The sequence below is a fragment of the Lytechinus pictus genome, chromosome 1, assembly GCF_037042905.1.
Source record: "Lytechinus pictus isolate F3 Inbred chromosome 1, Lp3.0, whole genome shotgun sequence".
Taxonomy (NCBI): domain Eukaryota; kingdom Metazoa; phylum Echinodermata; class Echinoidea; order Temnopleuroida; family Toxopneustidae; genus Lytechinus; species Lytechinus pictus.
This window is the reverse complement of record NC_087245.1, coordinates 6,938,198-6,959,982: the sequence shown is the minus strand read 5'-3', so window position 1 is coordinate 6,959,982 and position 21,785 is coordinate 6,938,198. Positions and strand designations below refer to the sequence as shown.

At 33.5% G+C, this 21,785-nt stretch overlaps 1 protein-coding gene across 11 annotated transcripts; it reads left to right on the top strand.

Annotated features, from left to right (window-relative positions):
- Positions 1-175: 175 nt before the first annotated feature.
- Positions 176-21,578, top strand: LOC129256584 (tumor protein D52-like). 11 transcript variants are annotated; one of them, XM_064115406.1, is made up of 7 exons: positions 176-1,499; positions 8,211-8,362; positions 9,216-9,364; positions 10,493-10,552; positions 13,849-13,908; positions 15,841-16,003; positions 17,287-21,578. In XM_064115406.1, the coding sequence occupies exons 1-7, from the start codon at positions 1,052-1,054 to the stop codon at positions 17,413-17,415; spliced, it is 1,161 nt and encodes a 386-aa protein (XP_063971476.1). In that variant the 5' UTR covers positions 176-1,051; the 3' UTR covers positions 17,416-21,578. The 11 variants fall into 11 exon arrangements, with proteins under 11 accessions (XP_063971476.1, XP_063971428.1, XP_063971514.1 ...); XM_064115358.1 differs by having other exon boundaries at positions 17,284-21,578; XM_064115489.1 differs by having other exon boundaries at positions 357-1,313.
- Positions 21,579-21,785: the final 207 nt, after the last annotated feature.

The window sequence follows — 21,785 nt, the reverse complement described above, 5'->3', positions numbered from 1 at the left end:
ATGGCATGTTTGTAATTGTACATGTATCTCAACTTTTCTATAGAGCTCTATCCTGTTTTAATGAGAGTTTTTATGAGCCCTGTATTTGATTGGATTTGATGAAAAAGGTAAACATCTAGCGATCTAGGCCATATGCACAACACAATGAAAGCCTGCCACAGACTGAAATACTCTTGTTGAAACAAATTCATGTACATAGTCATTTATATCAGAGGAGACTGTGTAAATATATACTTTGCACTCTATAAATAATGTTCTAGGGCTTCTTAGGGATTTGCCACGTTTCACTTTGTTTACATTTACAGCCAGTGATCCAGTCTAATAGAATTTTTAAGTCCCAGTATTTATGATAATTTACATCAATGTGTAGAATAAACCAGACACAGATTAGAAACTAATTCATTTTCATCAACTGATTATCCTTGCGATGGTGGACCTCATTGGCTTTGTATTATTTCTAATATCTCCAGCCTGCAGTCTATTAATGTTACCTTGAATTTGATTGTGGGTTGTGGTTCGTCTGTATCTCAGGGCAGAGCATTTGTTCAAATATATGCTTTTGTTGAGACCAAGTCGAGCAAAAGCAGGATGTTGGTCACATGACTCGAATCTGTCGTTTCTGTACTGCCTTCATGGGGACAACACCACTGAAAGAAGCAACAGTCTACCAGTGTCCTTGAACCATTTTGATAATGGGCCTTAAAGCATGACAGCTATTTTCAAATCCTTCTTGAACTGATACATAACTATCATGTACGAGGGTGTGAGTGTTGTGTACTGTGCATTTGCGGGTACATGTTGCTAAAATATCGACTGATTATTTGCATGATTGCTCACAGGTGTTGTTCTAGCCCGTCACATCTCATGACCAAGGCTCAATAGAATCTATTATCATTTGCTACGTCATTGGACTATTAAAATATTGACTGTATTGATGTACATGTACTAGTTATCGCCACCACTACCAGCATCATGCATTCCGCAGTATGTGAATCGTTTGGCGTTGAGCCTGTGCTACCTGTGGCTTCTCTCCTGGAGCACTCTGTCCAAGATGGATCCTCCGCCAAAAGCAAGCTGTGATATAGCCGTCCAAACAACCACACCAAGTTTTAATTCCCGCTCCCCAATCTTGGACCACAGACTTTACAACTTTGACGACGGTGACTCTGAGTGGAGCTTCCTTGACATGGAGCCTACTCAACCAACTGATCAAAACAGAACTGCAAGACCAAAGGCAACAAGGAAGCCAGAGGATGGGTCAAGACAGATTGTTTCATCTCCTGAGGAAGATGGATACTGTTCACAGGAAGAAGGTAATGAGTTGGAGACGGACAATCAAAGTTACAAGTCACCACTCAAGGATGCCCCAAGCTATTCAACTTATCTAGCCTTAGTTCCAGACCTAGATGGTCCAGATTCTGGACCTGAGTCATCCACCCATGATGAGGACATGACATCATCTGCCACAAGCACTACTGCAACAACTCCTGCTATAACAGGTTTTTAGTCTATTTCAAGATGGCCAAATATTCATTACATCAATATTCACTTCATTTATAGGCTTTTATTATCAAAATTACAAAATTTAAACTCGAGATTTATTTAAAAGGAATTCAGGTGTAAAAAATATGAAAATAAACTTTTTGGAGATTACTACAAGACTAGGGTTTTGATCTATTGAATTTACATGTACATGTATTGCAAATTTGATTTGAACAAGGTGTATCCTACAGGAAAATGCTTTTCTCTGATGAGTCTTTCTTTCATTTTATGCAATTAATCATTTATATCACAGTTACATTTCCATGATTAGAAGATCTATACAAATTACTCCCCCCCCCCCCACCACCTATGAGAGAATTAGCATATGGTATGAATACAGGATACAGTTGTCTAGTGCTAACTTCTGTTTACTAATGAAGTTTAGTACAAATTATCCCCTCCCCCTTAGAGAAATATGGCAATCCAATACTAAATAGTGACTATTTATCATTTTGAACTGTATCAATTAAAAAAATGTCTCTGTTGATGTCTATGTGTCTGTTTTCATGAATTAAATCACCAGGTCATAAACAGGTGTAAAAAAGGATGAAAGGTTAAAATCACAATACACAATAAGTTCTGACATGCAACCGAAAATACCATATCCATAACATATCTTGACATGTATTGGTGCTTTTGTGGCTAGAATAAAATCAATATTTTAATGAGCATCAGGCAGCTTTGATCTCCTAGTATTTATAGACAAATCATACTGTACAATACATATTATAAATGCAAAGATGAAATGAAACTGCCATGCTTCTAGTCATACATGTACATACCATGATGGAGGATAAATTGATACTTTTTTTTATTCCAGTAGCATACACTTGTTTTTCATGAGTTAATATTCTTTGATTCTACTAATTTATAGTACTTTATGGAATAACCCTACTTCTACTGCTGCTGTTGTTGCTGCGACTGCTTCCACTTCCAACGAAACCTCCTGGAATTTACTCTGAAAGTTTCTGGAATTTAAAAAATGGGCTCCCAATCAAAAAATGATTAAACAAAATATTGGGATTATAGGCAGGGAGGGGTGACCTGGCCCTTATGGGCCCCTATATATGTATATTGCTAATTAATTGCCATAAATTCACATCGCAAGCAATTTCTTATGCTTTAAGGCAGCTTTAGCCACAACATGAGAAGTGAGAACTTTTTTAACATTGTTTAAAAAGTGGGTGACATCACATGGATGGATGGGAGCTATTTTTAGTTGTGAAATAGCACAAAATCGTGCCCTTTAATAATATTTTGTTCCCAATAAAATCACACCTAATTATTATGTCTACCTTCTCGTAGGTATCAATGTCAAAGTCATTATAGAATCAATTAAGTAGCTTGTAGGCGAATTTTCTAAAAGTGCCCCTAGGGGCATTTTTTTTCTTCAGAAAAATAATGCAAATAAAATTTATGGACTGTGATCAAACTCACTAGCAATTGTCCAGATTACAGCAAAACAAGAGTAATGAAAATGTTGTTATACTTTTATCTGATTTTTGCCTGACAAAAAATATAATAAAAATTGTAATTTTCAAGGAAATTAAGGGCACCCAATTTGGAATGTGTTATTAAATGCCCTATGGGGCTAGATTGCTTAAAAGGCATAAAAACTACTAAGAAATTCTAAGAATTTATTAAAAGAATTGAATTCATTATCCATAGAATAAAAGTGAATGTGAAGCATTATAAGCCCATGAACTATATTACATGTAGGAATGCAGCTGATTTGACACTGCCCTGTACCAATGTTAAAAATGAATCACCTTGTCATTTCCCCCCTTATTTCAAAGTTCAGTTCATCTCATAAATATGCTTGGGTATCATATAATGCAAAAATATTCTTCCTTGTGATATTCACGCTGCATACAGTATTAAATTCAATTTTAAAAATATAGTGTAAAAGTATGAAAAACAATGAAAATTTTGGGTCATGTATTATGAATCTGTGCTTTCGCCCTCTTTAAGATGGCGGCTGCTGCGTTTCAATTCATCACAGCTGCACGGCACGCGCGTCAATGCATGCGAGTGATTGTTCTTAGTGTCAATACAGTACATCTCTATATAGGTTAAAATTAGTTTCAGTTCAGGCTACGGAGCCAAAGAAGCCAATCAACGACCGATGCGATCCTTAGCCCCAATTTGCCCCCCATTTTCTTTTTTTTTAAAGTTTTTTTCCCAAGATCATAGAATATCCAGGAAATCTTCCCGGAAATGATAAATTCCAGGAAAACTTCCCAGAATTACTCACTTCCTAGAATTGTCCTGGAAAATTGCAAAACTTATCAGAATTTCCTTGATTCCGGGAAGAGTGGAAGCACTGACCGCTGCTGCTGCTGATGATGATGATAATAATAGTAATAGTTATAATAATAATAATAATACTAAAAACAACAATAACAGTAATATCTAATAATAGTAACAACAGTCAACAATAATAATCACAACAGCGATAATAATGATTATGATAATAATTCATAATCAATGATGCTTGTATTAATCACCCAATTCCCTAATAATACATGAAGATACAAATTAAATAAACAATTGAATTAGATTGACTTATTACATAATGAAATACAGGTTTGTGAAATAGTAATTTTGTTTTACAATTACCGGTAGTAATGAAAATGATTTTCTAGAACTATAAATTTACAGTTGTTATAATGTTCATAATGGAAATGAAAATATGAAATATAATAAAACAGTTTTTGGTAGTATTGATTAGCATAGTTGTGATGATATTGAAATATGATAGTAATGATAATGATTATGTGTCATCAATCATCTACATCATACTCGCTGTTAAGTTTTAAAATACTTGTGAACTCTGAAAAAAAAAATTGAGACATTTAAAGAATCAAATGTCAGAGTCATGAAACAAGTTGCCAATAACCTCCTTCCTGATATTACAATTGCCTCTTAATTTGCATCACTATCAGTCATTTGTTCTGTGCCAAGGTCTGAGATAAACTGAATTTAAAGGTTAAAGTTATTTGTCCTAAAGCTTGCCGACCATCACCATTATCGTACATCTTACAGATTTAATGATAAGCATTTAAAAATCAAAGAATTAGATTTGATTGAAAATTTGCTTTTCATGCTGACATAGTACATATACACAATTATATACGTGTACATGTACATGTATGTCTCATGCAATCTTAAACTGGGCTATAATCGTGGAGTGTTTGTATCCAACAAACATAACAGAAATGAGCACTACAATCATTATAATCATCAAACATGGTAATGGTATTAGACATGTAGAAGCTCTTCAATCTAAATAATATGAATCTTGTGGATACAGAAAAAATACTGTAGGCTTTCATTTTAAAAATTTGTTTTATTTGCTAGAAATTCCTTGTCTGTGTTCCCCTCTGATGAGTAAAAAAAAACAGAGGGGGAGAGAGAGTAGGTGTTAAATAAATATCTATTTTCACAATGTCAATGGGAGATGACTCAAAACAATATATGGTGAGGAATTGGTTTGGGAATTGATAATGAATGGATATGAAAGTAATGGTGTGTTCATACGTTTACATGTACAGTACTTGATAGGCGACAACTAGCAGAAAATTATTGGCGTTTTAGAGAAACACAGGCTTGTATTAAAAAAGTAGCAAACTGAATGACATTTTACATGTTTGTTTTGTAATTAAAGGTTATAATGTTATGTGATTGTTTGTATTGTACTCCCGGGGGGGGGGGGGGGGGGCCACTTACATTGACGAGTGGATACTATGCGCGACCAAAAAAACATGTAAAAAGGATGTCTTTTTCAAGATAGGGCATGTTACATGTACGTACATAACGTAATAAGGGTGTCAAAAACACTAAAATAATGAAAAAAGGGTATCTATTTTTGCTAGGAAGCTACTTGTTTAGGGTCAAATTTGCGATGGTATAAAAATAAAGACTAAATTGTTTTATAAAGATGTACTTTTTGCCCAAAGAGTCAACACTACCTGTTTAGAGTACGATATGTGCAAGGTGTGGGAGGTGAGGCTGTACTAAACCCAACGATGTAGAAGGTAAAACCGATGACCGACGTCCGTGACATAACAATTAAAATATTGCTGTACTTGTTTAGGGGTTCAATTCAGAGAATACTTACCAAGAGTATCGTTTTGTTTCCAATACTTGTTAAGGGTAGGGTTTCATCACACGCAAATACTTGTTAAGGGGTGCATTTTCAGAATATGGAAAATACGTGTTTAGGGTGCTTTTCGAGACCCCAAGGTCGCGCATGGTATCCACTTGTCAATGGAAGTGGCCCCCCCCCCCCCCCCCCGGGAGTGTACTGTATATAGTATATTCATGAGTTAAATTCTACTTGTCTGAACATGGTCGTTTTGTATAGAGGCAAGCCCTACATGTAGCCTAGCTAATCCTTGAATGCACAAAGGCCAGGAAATGTGTTATACAGTGTGTATACATTTATGACTACAAACCATTGCAAGAAATACATACAGCATACTACTTCTAGTTTAGAATATGATCTGCCTAATCTCATCTGTTTTTCCGACCATTTGGCAGAAGTGTTGGATGTACTTTGGACTTGGTATACTGGATGTGTGTTGACGCTGATATTTTAGTTCATCAGAAGGAAAAGTTGTTTTTCTGTTGAGATCTGAGCACCTTTCTTTGACAGGACTTTTACATCATCTGATTATGATTCCATAATTGTTTTATAACGATTGATGCATTCCAAAGTTTGGCACAGAAATACATGTACCACAAAACCGCAATCATTATTTTGAAGTAAATGGAAGCATGTCACATTTTTATACCAATAAAATGTGTAAGTATGTTTATATGGATAACCTGTATTTTATAAATTTGTGTATTAAGCATTGATACTAATTAAGAATTAAGGACTATACCACAGAGAAATAAAGGCAAAGAAAGACTGTCTCAATTCCAAGTTGATGCTAACATTTTAGGAATTAACATATTTGTGATGTGATCTTTAGCATTGTCAAATATTTTGCTTTGATAAATATTGTTCATCATCTGCAGTGAGCATGTAGCATATATCTCTCTCCTTTTAAACTAATGTTGTTTATGTTGATTTGAATAAATAGAGAAAATTAAACTAACATAACGCTGAAATTTTCATCAATATCGAATGTAAAATGAGAAAGTTACGTTATTTTAAAATTTCGCTTGTTTTTCACGAAACAGCGATATGCACAATTCAGTGAAAAGCAAATGAGATCTAGACGATGATGTCCTTCACTCACTATTTTTTTTTTTTTTAATTCAATATTTTATTTTCTACACATTGTGTATTTGACTATAACGACTAACTTGACTGAACCATATAGTATTGAACAATGCTAATTCCATATAGGTTCAGGAAGGAACTAATTGTTGCTTCAATTGAGAATGAGGAGAAAATTAGAAAATTAGTTTCATATCATAAAATACAAAAGAAATTAAATAGTGAGTGGATGACACCATCAGTCTCCTCATTGCAACCAGGATGTGCATGTAACTGTTTTGTGAAATTAAGCAAAACTTTAAAATGTCATAACTTTCTTATTTTACAACCTATTTTGATGAAATTGTTATTGTTATGCTTGTTGGATTTTTCTCTTTTTATGCGATTCAACATTTTGTTGGGGTGGACTTGTCCTTTAGCATTTGCTGAGAGTTGGGAAATACCTTACTGTACAACTGTTTGTATACACCCGTACATGTGTTGTACTCTTTGTAAAAATGCTCAGCCAATCAGCTGATGAATGTACGTTTTGGTGATTGAATTTTTGTCACAAGAACACTCTACATGTAGTCTGGGCAAGAGGTATTCCTTCTTAGGTTCTTTAGGAAGAAAAGAAGTCAATTTTCTAAGAATAATTTGCTTTTCTTTATTGTACATTGTTATTCAAGCATGATACTAACCTTGGAATAAGGCTTACTGCGTGACCAGCACCTTCATGATGGCAAAAGAGGTCTACATGTATACCAATGATGAATCATATTGTATATGAATTGAAAAACAATTGTGTGTGGATATCATAGGACTCCGTACACTATAGTCAGTTGTACGGATTAGACATGAAGTGTGATTATGTAATAAAGTTTTATTGAGAGTACATGCTTGATAATTGTGTACATTGATATAACAGTATCTTGAAGTTCAGATTTTGCTTGGAACCACATCTCTATTGGGGGGTTCAATACAAAACATATACAATAATAAGTTACTATTGGTGTTGCTCTTGCTAAAACAATTTGTTGTGTCTATAATTACCATCACAGGGAAACAAGAAAAACTGTCTTTTATTAAAAGCGGGTGGTCCAAGTTTTACAGGTCCCTGTAATATGTTTAATTGGGGAATCTTCGTTATTTCTTGAAATGAAAATAGTGTTCATTTATCTTTTTCACCTTCAGCAGATTGGCATTATGCAGTTTGGACATAAACTTTTTTTTTCACTGACATACATGTAGAGGTGTACTTTATGACCATGTTCCTGTATATTGTAACAATTTTCCCTCATAAATTAGATTTGTGATTTTGATTTTACACATAGATTTATAGAAGCTTTGATGAATATATTTTGAAATCATTTTATATACATTTTCTTCCATTTGTTTTTCATCTGTAAATGCAAGCATCTGAAACAATTATTTCCTTTTTCCCCTTTTACCATTATAGTTTCTGAAGATCAGTCAGGAGGAAGAGGTGACTCCACCCCTTTGTTTGAGCAGTCACCAGCAAGTACACCCAGTGAACTAGCCAGTCCTACAAATGAGAACCTCTCAATTGATGATGCTGAGAGGGAAAGACTTAAAACAGAACTAGCAGAGGTATTGTGCTGTTTCTCGTTTGATGTCAGTCTTTGATGCAAATCCAACCTCTTTAAAAGAAAAAAAAAATAGAGAAGAAGTCAAGTGAATGTTTGAACAAAATCCAGTCAGAAAAAAATCACAGACTTCTATCAGGTGGTATAAGCCAAGAGTAGGCTCCACAAAGTGTTTGAAAAGTCAAGCTAGATTAACCTGAAGCCGTATTAAATCTATGTAAGAATATTTACTTGAAATAGTCTATAAAAGGTAGGCCTATATGAATGAGCATTGCCTGACCAGGAATGGCCAGACAATTTGAAGAGGTACATGTAAAATGGGGCATACCTTTGATATAATAGTTAGATCAGGGAATTCCCTGGCTTAGACTACATTTTTAAATCTCTTTCAAAGGGTGTATGACTCCGAACTCCCTGATGCAGGTGTCGCGGTGAATGCCATATTCTCCAGACTGAATTTTATTACAATAGAATGCCCTTGCCTTTGTGTATATTAATACATCATCGAACATACATGTATGCTGTGGCAATGTCAATTTATCAGTGGATATTGCAAAAATATAGATGTTTGTAATACTGCAAGAATTCAGCATGTATAATAGTTGATGTATACATGTACATGAAACACTGGATGAAAACTCGTGAATATATCAACCTATGAAGGGGCCTGTCACGACAGTCACGTCAGACTGAAGATCTAGCTGCTCAGAAGCTTCTCATCTAAAAAATTGATACTTCAAACTTGTAGTAATACCAGCAGAAGCAATAGTTGCAGTAGTTTTTATATTTTTTTGTAGAAGTAGAATTTATAGTGTTAGAATCAACATTCTGATTGCTGTCAATTCTATGATTATCAGGTTGAATTGGATATTGAAGCACTGAGACAGACACTAAGAGCCAAAGAGTTGAAAGCAAAGGAGATCAGAAGAAAATTAGGAATCACCCCTGTAGCAGTACTCAAGGGTGACGTCAAGGCTGGATGGTCAAATTTCAAACAATCTAGCGCGTAGGTATCCCCTTATTAAAATAATGTCAAGTTCTCTTCACTACCTTGTATATTGCACTTTAATATGAAAGAAGTGTTATAAAACAAAGATGTATTGTTATTAAACCCAAGTAAGTTCTGGTTTTAGCTGTTCAAAGTCTTCATCATGATGAAAGTAGCATGTGCTGCACATAGAGATCAGTGCATGGGACAGGTCTGATTTTTCTTTTGTTTTTATCATGATAATTATGGAAGGGTATGTTTTGCAGTTGAGCATTTTTTTCTTTATTTCTATAATATTCTCCCTAAATATGAATAAACTTAAATAATAATTTTCATTTTCCATATATCTGAGAAATTATTTAAATGCTTTTCTGAAATACATGGTTAGCCCATTCTCTCTTCAAAATGATGAATAAAACTTTATCAAGTGTTACTGGAGTACCCCTGTCATGTTTTTCCTGAACATAATTAGTATGATTTTCATTTATTTGAAAGTCTTTCCTTGTGTTTGTACCTTGTTTTAGTTGGGTTTACTAGTTTGTCATAACCCTAAATGTTTTCCCATTGTTTTATTTCTTTAACATTTCTTTATGAATGGAGTATCAATGCACACATCTATTCCATTAAAAGAAGGATTATATTAGGTTTACACCCCAAAGTCATCAATTGCTCTGGGGGACTTGATTTTTTGCTAGAATTGGTCAACGCCCATATTTTCCGGAAAATTATGCTGATGATCGGACAGCATCATGTATTTTGCATATCTTTGCTGGCAGCTTTTTTTACCTACTGTTGAAGGAGTAAATGGTTAATTGACATTAATATCAATGTTTTTTGTAATGAAATTATAATCATTTCTGATATGAAAAGTAAAAGCCCAAATAAATTCCTTTTTATAACTAAATAGCTATGAATATGTATCTGCTCTATACATATATCTGTGTTAATAGTGAATAACAGCATTATGTCATATTTAATAAATTCTAGAAATATCAATGTGCATTGATTGATCTTTTCTATCAAACTTTGCTCACTTTGCTATATTATGATCCTCATTCCTGACTGTCATCAGTTTATCTTTTCTGTGTGTATTGATGATGGCTACATGTATTTAAACTTGTGCTAACCGTGACTTTTGCCCTCTAGCTTTGTGAATACATCCAACAAGATGTCGGAGTGGAATGAATCCATCACATCATCAGAGGCGTATGTACAGCAAGCTAATCATTTAAATGCTATCTTCCCATAATTCCTCTCTAGTTGCTTGTTGGTTCTTCTTCCGTCTCCTTTCCCTTGCATCATTGCACCATCATAGACCCCATTCATATCATGTGGCTAATGAATTTTGATTTGATCCAAACCAATACAATTTGCTTTAATTTAGTCCAATCAAGAAGCAAGACAAATATCCCTTTAGGGGTATAGTGATGTAAATTTGACACTTTCTCTTTGTTTTTGGAGAGCATTTTCTAAAACCAAATACATAGAATATATTTCCCATTTAATACAATAAGCAATGCTCTATTCAGACTGTAATTCTGCATACATGTATGTGCATGACTTTATTAAGCAAACTCTTGGACTAGTAAATTTTATAAGACTTTTCACTTGCGCATGATTGAATTAAACTTGGATGTTTCTAATTAAATCAGCCCGGATTTAAACAAAACACATGAATATGAATGAGGATCTGTCTTGCATTATCAATGCATCTTGTTTTATATGTTGGACATTTGTTGGGTATAACATGAAATAATCTCACATTCTTGTCGTCTCATAGTTGTTTCTAATGCTTTCATTAAATGCAATTTTATACATGTAGGTGTAATTATATATAAAAAAGAAACCTTATGAAGTTTGATTATTAAGCAAATATTAGAATGATGTACATGTAGGCCTAGCAACCTTGGGAAAGGCTGTACTGTAGAATATTATTATTCTTCTTAGGGGCTGTAAAATGTTCACCAACTCCATGATAATTCTTTGACTGTGAATAGCACTGACAAATACATCAACACAAAGTAAAAAAAAAAAATCTCAGAAAAGTCACTGAGTGAGGATGGTTCAGGATGAATGAGATTGTCTACACCACTAAGAAATGGTATTTGCGTTTTTTTAAATGCAATGCAAGGACTTCTGCTTTCATCAGGAATATGGACCAGCCCAAAGTCTTTTGTCTTGATCAGTACCATAAAACAATGGTGCTATAAAGTTATTGAACCCCACCAGAAAATTAACATATTTTAAAGTGTTCAAGTTCTGCCAAGTTTACATTCAGTAAAGTTTGTTTCTCTGGGCTCGCCGGACATTGTAGTGTTGTTGTCTACATTCAACACTCAGTATGAAGGAGCGCATTTTCAGGTTGGGTTCACTAACTTTTTAGCACCACTGTATATCCCAAAGAATTTGTAGGAATGGTTGCATGTACTTAAAATAAAATTCATGCGATTCTGATTTAACAGGCATTTTGCTAGTAACCAGCAGCAAGGCTTGATAAAATAAAAAGTATGTTTTAATTCTCCCTATCACATATAGCTGACATCAAAGAATATCAACCTGCAATACCGATATCTGATCGATTGCATTTGGGATGTACATGTACACTTCCGGTTTTACGGCGGGGTGCGATATCACTAATGCTTTAGACACGTATGCAAAACGCATTGAACTTGTCATTTCCAACCTTGTAAACATTCATGTACCTTTCACGAGCAGAAATCTATCAACACAATGACCAGTTTTCGGAGAGTGTCTGTTTTGCCATTAATAGACTTTAAATAAAGGAAATGTTCCTACAAGTTCAACCTATAAAACAAATAAATTTAAATTGCAACTCTTGCCAGGAAAGCCTCATCAGAGAAGAGTGCGACCAAGCCGAGGCAGAACGCAAGCGCCGGTGTGTGCCACCAGACGATGGCTTTGTGCATGACCAATATTTCACCTGACCCAAGTAACGGTCCTCATCCAGCGATATTTCCCATAGTTTCCATGGCCCAGCATTGGGCCATTTCAGAGAAAAATCCCATTTATCATGTTAAATTGTAAAGTACCTTTTATTTACAAGATTGTAACCATAAATGAATAATATCTTCAGCATAAATGTGAGTAAAGTAAGCGTATGCTCGTTATAACCAGAAGTTTCCAATAATTGAATGAAAAAATTAGAGCACCACAGGCGGCAGCTATATGCATTAGGGAGAATTATGAATGGTATATTAAACATTTCAAATCAGTAAACTCCTACATCAAGACAAGACATACATGATTTGGATGGAATTGCATGCTGATGTTTCTCTTTAAATTTAATTAATTGCTTTGTCAATTGGCCTTACTATCACTCAGGTGTTTTTATAATCATGTGCTTCTGTATTTTGCTGGTTATTTGAATACAGAATAGGTCGACAAACTTATATTTATCTTTTTACTGTCCCTTCCATAGTACAAGAGGGTAGTTTTTTGGGCATAAATGTTCATATTTATATCACTGAAAGTTGATTTTTATGATAACCCTCTCTTTTTTCTTATTTCTACACACACCCTCTTCTTTTTCTTGGCCTGTTGGCCATGTCCCTTTTTCATAACTTCTTTTTTTTTCGGTTTCCACCTCTCCACCCCTCAATTTCCCCCTTTTCTGGAAGGGGGGAGGGGGTGCTTAAAAAGTATGTTGAAAAGATCTGGGGCCCGTTTCATAAAGGACTTGCAACTGTTTTAACTTTGCCATTATGGCAACTACCATGGTAACCTTGATTATGATTGGCTGCTAGGCCTTTTACCATGGTAGTTGCCATTATGGCAAAGTTACAACAGTTGTAAGTCCTTTATGAAACAGGCCCCAGAATTCCCATATTCTCACCTTTTGTTGAGGCATGAGGTCAATTTATTGGAATATTTTTGTATTTCCACTATTTGTTGTATGAGTTGTGACTTTACTAATTGTCTAAATCATCAATTTGATGTACTCCTAGATATATATGGTTCATGCAAGAAGAATGGCACATACATGTACATGTATAAAAGTCATCAATAACTTTGCTTGTGAACTGATATTTCATGTTCGAATGGAAATGAGAGCTAACACATTATAAGAAGCAATAATTATAATCTTTATGCACAAGTTGTCACAACTGCAGGCAGCTTACATGTACATGTTCAGTGCTGTTCATGGCCTCAATGATACAGCTATTAAATAAAGATAATGATTCAGTCATTGTACATGTATGTTTTTAATCCATTTGCAGCTTGATTATTGCATTGCAAATTTGGTTCAGGTACATTATCTCAAGCTGTAACATTCAGCTCATAAAACAATTCTAGTACTGTGGTTAGCAGTATGCATTCAAAACATAGTCGATAAGAAGTCAATTATGCAGCTACCTGATATTGAATAGTTATTCCTTTAACGCAGTGAAGTTGAATATCCTTGTAGACTCAAATTAACTCATTTTTGGTTTGAGCAAAATTCCTAACTTCTCATTGTTATGCTTTTTGCTGGAATTCTCTAGGTATATTTGGACGAGTACCAAAGTAAAAACTTGGAATGAATCTGTAACACAGTCTGAATTGTAAGTTGGTGATGACTTTGATTGAAGATACTGACAGAGTCTGCCTTCATTTCATGTAGTGTGTTGATTCATCATGAAATCAGAGAAGATACTGAACTTTCAAAACGAATATATTCAGTAATGTATTACAGATACATCATACTTGAATGTATTTTCATCTTCAGGTGCTTTGTTATTAACTAAATTTATTTAGCATGCCAGCATGAGTACCGTACCATATTCCCATAATAATCGTGATACATGGAATTAACAATTTTTATCCAAGATGATGTCGTATACATGTACTGGTAGTGTACAGTGTACAGAGAGTTTAAGATACATGATTTCTCAAGAAGCCATGAAAATTTTTACACGTCCTAGAAACCTTCCAAAATATTTTCCTTATTTTATTATCAAGGTGTATTGTAAACAGGATAAATCCCATAATACTGACCCAGAGTTTGTTCTCAAATAGAGCATTTGCTACAGTAGTTACGGGAAAAAATAATACCTTTGCATGCTAACACACAGTTTTATGTGAACTTGATCAAACTGAAAGAAAGGGGAATGGATTAATGTAGTTTGTGAGCTATTCGTTGCTTCTAAATTCAAATGATAACATGTTTTTTTTTAAAGCTTTAATATCTAACTCATCAATTAAGCATGAGGAAGGCAGTTTGTTTCAAAATCTTGAAAGATATAACTTTGAGCTATCATAAAATGAGTTGTTACAATGGTAGTCAATGAATATGCTTTGAACTTTTAGTGCCCATGACTTTTGACATAAATCTTCTCACTTTCCTTTAAGTCATTATTTTACCACAACAAATGATATCATTGTCTATGAATAAATTTCCAAAGCATGGTTTTTTTATATTTAATGTTATGCCTGTTCAATTTTTTTTTAACCATGTATCACTGAAATTCATGACTGGATATAATTCACTTCAAATGCATGTATAATAGCAAATAGCATATACAGTACTTCAACCATTGATTTTAACTAATGTGCCATGAAATTATTAAATTTACATATATATGTAGGATACTTCCTAACTTTCAGAAAAGTGCCAAGGTACCGTAGCTATGTGCAGTTCGTCTTCTTATGGAGGACATTTGAATGAATGTAAACATGTCATGATTTGGGATTTTAAACATCTTTCAACTGGTACATGTATCAGTAATTTCATGTTGGTCACACTCTCTCAGTTCTATGTACATTCATGTTTAAAGGAGGTAGCTGCTCAACTCAAGCCACCGTTTTTGTGAAGATAGAACCATTCTTCATTGCATTCAAAGATTCATCTTCAAATAACACTTCCCTCATTTTCTTTCTCAATTTGCTAAATATTGCATCATTATCAGCCCATTTGCATGGACATCTAGTACATCTGCTGTATTTTTTTTTACTAAATAGTTCATAAACTGAAGTATCACATCATTTGATTTTCTTAATAGTCATACTAACATTACATTTTTCATACCCATGTATGTTCCATTTTAATGTAAAAATATGAATGAATTTGCATTGCATTTCATGTATAATCAATGAACATATGAAGATGCAAAAGTTATTTGACAATGTTCTCTGCTTTACTAGCTCATGTCCTGAATTCATCAAATGATGCATCACAATGGCATTTAGCACCTTATCACTCTCAATTTAGGACTTTACTAAAGTAATCAATCAGTCATGATTGATAATATCTCATGGTAAAGTGCAAACATTAATCTGCTTCTGGAAATGACTTCAATCCTCTTTTGATAATGAGATACAAGTTGATTATCAAAGGAAGAAATGAAAAAGAGATATGTTAGGACCAGAAGAAAAAATTTGAACTATCTATTGAAGTAGAGTAGAAATTAATAAAAATACATCTTTGGCTCTAGAATGCAATTTATTTATGAATGATAAATTCAATATATACATCAAAATATGTTGTATTTGTTCAGATATAACAAGACCAAGACAGGGTTTCAGAGTGCAGGTCAGAAGACAGGAGCAGCCTTCAGTAGCTTTGGTTCAGCTGTCTCAAAGAAACTTGGTGAGGTCAGAGAATCTACAGCATTCAAATCATTTGAGGAGAAAGTATCAACAACGGCATCAACACTAAAGGTATGGAACAGCTCTTTGTAATGCTAGCTCTTAAATCGTCTATTAAGTTTTATTTATTCATTTTCAACGTTTGATTGAATTGACAGTTCTATTATGAAATATTTCACGAAAGATTTGATCAAAAATGTTTTGCATTGTATGCGACTATGTATGAGTGTTGCATTTCTTGTATTCAATTCAATAATTTTGCTGTACCAGAGATGAGAGCTCTTATTTCTTCATTAATCATTTTTTACTACTTGAAATTTTTTAAAAATGAAAATTTCATAATTGTTTGATTGAAATTTGCTTTATATACATGTACCTTTATGAAATTTTTAACAAATGTTTTTGGTTATTTTTCACCTAAAAAGGAATTTTATGCACAATTCAAATATGTATTGAAATTAACGTTTATATGGGCAAAAGACAAATATATATACAATGTGGGATGTGGGAATATAAAGGCTCCTTCTCAAAAGTCAGAGCCATATCTTTCCCGCAGGAATCCTTCAACAGGCTTTTCATCACCGATTCATCACAAAAGAAAGTACTGTAAGAAATGCAGGAAGGCTGCAATGAAAGCAAAATAGTGGGATTCCTGCTATAAGACTTGTCACAGGCTTTTGACAAGTTCCCTATCATTGAACTTTTACCAATGTTTGAGACAGAGTTTAGTGACCAATTTTACAATTCTGGTTGCCTCAGATTTTTTAATTTCAATACTTTGTCTCATGTTTGTTCAGCATGCAGTTTGAGATGGCCATTGTACATGTTATGGGGTCATCAGAGCCATCAGATAAACTTGTTACTGCACAAATCTTGTTATTTCAGGTTTTTAAATAACACTAAAGAGAGAGAGAGAAAAAACCTTTGAAAAAATAAAATAAAAGGATATTTGGCAAGATCTTCTTGATGCTGGCCTCTGGTCTTTGTATTCCTGGCTTCAACTTAATAGATGTAGAACCTCATCCAGGGCAACATTTCATCAACATTTATCATCTGACAGGTTGTCAGATCTGGCAACTTTTCTTGATTTGATTGACCAAGAAGCATTGTTACAGTTGTCAGATAAAACAGACTTTGTCAGATATAATATCTGACAAGTCACTCCCCAGATCCTCTAGCTAGTAGCTACCCATTATCAGCATGAGAATATTTCTGCCAATGCAAACATAAATTTAACTCTATTGTATAAAACCAGTTATAAAAAGTTCAAATAGATTGTGAATAGAATTGTATCTCTGAAGGTTACTCTCCATAGATGCTCTAATTATTCTCTTGATATATTTTGTGCCCAGCAGACCAAAGTTTCAGGACAGAAACCAGAGGAGGAGTCAAGTTTTGAGGATGTTCTTCAGAGCACTGCAAACCAGAGGACACCAGACCCCCAGCCAAATCCTCCTCTCCCTGAAGAAAAGGTCCCAATGTAAATGCACCTTCATACCATCATCTGGCAAGCCACAGGGCATGTGTACAGAGAAGACATAACAAGCACTAGGACTGTTCACACTAGGTTCACAATTAACAAGATTGGAAAATCTTCCTCGCTCCATGGGACATCCTCAATCAAACTGGTCTCGTGCAATTGCTTCATTGCTACAATGTATGTGGTAGACATTAGGAGTTTTTTTTTACACTAAACCTGTTTATAACAGTGTTATACACCAAACCTACAGCATATCAGCATTTACCCTTCTCGCCACACAGAACTTGGTTAATACTTGTTATGTAAGACCCCTAGCGCATGCAGTTGCCATAGATTTGACACATTTACATACAGAGAGTCTGTACAGATTCTGTAATAGATAATAGCTTTGTATAGGTAAATTGTACATGTATCTCATACTAATAACCAAGGTGTTATAAATAACAACCTGCCCATGGTGGAGTGACAATAACAAATATAATGTAGCGATGCCGTATCTGTTAACCCATAACCATCTGCAACAGTTTTATATTAAAAAAAAAAAAAGAAATGATAAAATCATTGGGAAATGGAAATAAGGATAGTCTATTGAAATTGGTAATTATGACACAGTGTACTGCTTGAAACTAACAAATAATCACACTGAACCTATACCACAAATTATTGTATCATTGGAATCTATTGGAAAAGGAGACATCATCTCCATCTTAACCCATCTTCTATTTCTTCATTACACAGTTGCAAGTTTGTTGTCCAAATTGAAAAGATTCAAAGAAAACTTTGCACAATGACAGGGTTGATAAATAAATAGGTAATGCTCTACCACATCAATGCATGTGCAGTGAACACTTGTTAGAGGAAAAGTTTAATAGGGTTGCTTTTTTGCCAAATTACATTTTGTAGTTTATAAAATGCTGAAAATTAGCATGTATTGATCATGCAAACGACAAGATTTTCCATTGCTCAGTAATAGATTATCTTTTGTCTGTAATAGTCACTTTACATTTGTATGATACATTCCTTTTATTACTGCGGAGGTGTTATTTTCCTTAAGTGAACTACTTGCATTTGAAATTTAAGCACATTTTGCAATCCATTCTTGAAATAGTGTAACAGCCTCATTTCTAGAACAAACCATACTATTAAAATGAAACAACTTGAATGTACTTTTGTATTTTATTTAAGATGCTAAAACATCTTGCGCGTAATTAAACACTGTATTTTTCTTCTTTATAACCTTAAATATGTTAACACTTTAGTCTTCAAAGATTTGTATATATTTGGTAGCCAAATATTGAATGCCTGGCTGGAAATTAACACATACCTTAAATACATTTATATGTTAATGATTTGGTACACTACTATTTCATTGAGTTTGCTTTTTGAACTTCATCAATAGGCCTGTTAAAGTGATTGAAAGTTATGGATGTTTCTTTCCTCGGATCCTTGTGAAAAGGTATCCTTTAACTTGTAGGTTTTCATAAGAAACAAATTATAGAATACATTTTGCATACATTACTTGTTGCTATATTTAGCAAGCTTTCAGGTTATATGGAATAATCTGTTTTGAAAAAAATATATATGTATCGTTAAACAGGTCTATTGTCAAACTGAGCATTTTTTCATATACTGCATCTACAAAATATTGTTGAAATTAAGTCAGACACTTTATACAGGCCAACATGATCATTACTTTTATTTTATTATAAAGTATTTTGTCTATAATATTTACATTTCCTCTCGTTAGTCTTGAGAGTGAGTACAATCTAGCAGCTACTGCTTGAAGATGACTATTACTTTTCCACTTCCCTTGTACGACACAATTATTGCATTTACAAAGCTTGGCTTCTCTCATCTCTGTGCTTTAATTATTATACATGTATTTATCTTATTTTTCAAACTCACTTTGATGTCTTAATGTTGTCACACTTAATATTGTACATATTAGCAGTTATATGAGACATTGAAAATGTCACGGCTATCATTTGATTATGTTATTCTTGATTGAAGAAAAGATTAGTCATATATCTGTATGGATTGATAGTATTTGTTTGGTCACGATATAGTATGAATCAAAAGGAGTGTTTCTTTGAGAATAGTTTATAGACAACTTGATTGTTTTCTTCATGCTATTTTTGTCTGATCAACACTTGAGTGTGACTAAAATCCCTTGTGATTTTCTGTTTGTATCATGAAACAAAATGAGAAATGGCAGTTCTGACATCTTCATAGAGCTCAGAGTGGGTGAAATGAAATACACAAAGATCTTGAGAAAACAGGACACTAAAATAGAATCCAAAATACAAAGGTGACATTTTAATTTTTCCATATTTTTGTGAAACATAATTGTGAATTTACAAGGCTGTATCCAGTTTAGCCCATGTCACCTTGTCTATTGAATTAACATACATGCCATTTCAAGTGCTGATATTCAAGTATTTGTGTGTAAAAGAAACACTCTCACTTGTACCAAAGTAGTTACATGGATGATGGTTTTTATCATTTTGTAAAGTCAATAATTATTTTTACTCATTCATGGATCAGGAATGGAAACATTTGATATTTGACCTTATGAATACACATACAAATGAAATAGAAAGCTAATGAAATAATCGGTCACCAAATTACAGACATCCTACATTGTACCACAATGAAAGCCTAAAATTTGAATATTTTTTAAAACTGAATTTATAGAATTATCAGTTACATCTGGCTTTTTTTTTCAAATGATTAAGTAATTTCAGGGTCGGATTTACCTTTTAAAGATGTGTATGTTGTTTATGTATTTCGTTGGAAATTCGTCTGATATGTTTTAAACATTGTAAAGCTTAACTCTAGTTAGTAGCAAGTTGGTGGGATCAATAAAATGTTAGATAATATTACAGAAAAGTACTGAATAGGCACAGTAATAGGCTAGAGAGGACTTCCTTAAGAACTTACATTGTATGGAGTATTTCACTTTAAATTCAGTTTGTTTTAAATATATGGTTCCATGAGATTTGCTCTGACAATTGCTCCGCTATAAATTCCACACTCAAATGGAATGACCAACTTCAACACTATACCCTATCCTTATCCTAAACCTAACATAAAACCCTATTGCAACCCTAACCATACATCTCAGACGAAATAAAGCCCGGAGCAAATGTCATCTCACCGATTTATATATTTCACAACAAATGAATACCTTCCGGTGATGATAAATTTAATTAATTCATTTGTAATTTGACTTCATACTATCAATTGATTATGATGATTTTTCGGTCTTGATTTATATGTCTAACCAATAATTCAAACTCCTGGATCATATAGTAATGTATTGTTTGTTTGTTTTTTAGATGTTTCCTTGTAGTATTGTTAAATATTCCAAATGTATTGCAACTGCCGTAGTTGGGAGACTGTTGTACATGTATGTTTGTGTATTGCAATCCATAAAACATATTGTTCTAGTACTTGTAAAGGCATGAAAAATAATGCTTTAAGAATACTGTAGGTTTACTTCTGTAAGAGGTAATATTCTGATAATTTTATCTAGATTTATTGCATGCTGGACAGAATGTCATAGTCAATTGTAAATGTAAGTTGTCAAAAAATATATATATTCCTTTACTTTGATTTAAGTACTTCACACTTGTATCTAAGATTTATTTTAAACAAATTATATTTTATCATTGAAGAAAATTCAAATTAGTTATAGATAATGGGGATTTGGTGCATTAATAACTGAATTCAAAAGTAGTCATATTTAGTCACCAAAATGTGATAGGCATGTAGCTACATGGAAATCATCAACACATCTCTTCCATAGAACTTTATAGGTCTTATAGTCACTTTTTACAGAATTCAGCTTTCATTCGATTGCATTTCATCCAAGATGAGACCATAAATTTCAATATTTTCATGACCAGTTTGGTTAATGAAATACTCTCGACTTATCTTAATTGAACTAAAAAGCTCAGTAAGTTCGAATGAAAATTTTTCTTCATCTCAATAGATATTTCTGCCTTGATCCATTCCAGTCGATATTTTGTTCATTATTTGATTTTTCACTTGTTTAGTGAAATATGTATCAGTTTATATTAAAATGCAGGTCATTATCAATTTCTTCTTTGCTCTAACTGGATGTGTCCAAGAAATAACAAGAATAATAAAGAACAAGATATTAAATGTTGTGTCTTTTGTGTTTTTGAATCATGTGTTATATTCACCAGATTTTACAGTACCTTTCTTTAAGGCTAAATAAGTGCTGGATTTACTGTATAATGGTAGTTGGAAAGATACAGAAAGGGGGAAAAGAGGAAAAAGGAATGGAAAGATAGAGATAGAAAATCGTTCAAAAAAGAGGGGGGGGGATAGAATATGGAGGAAGTAAGT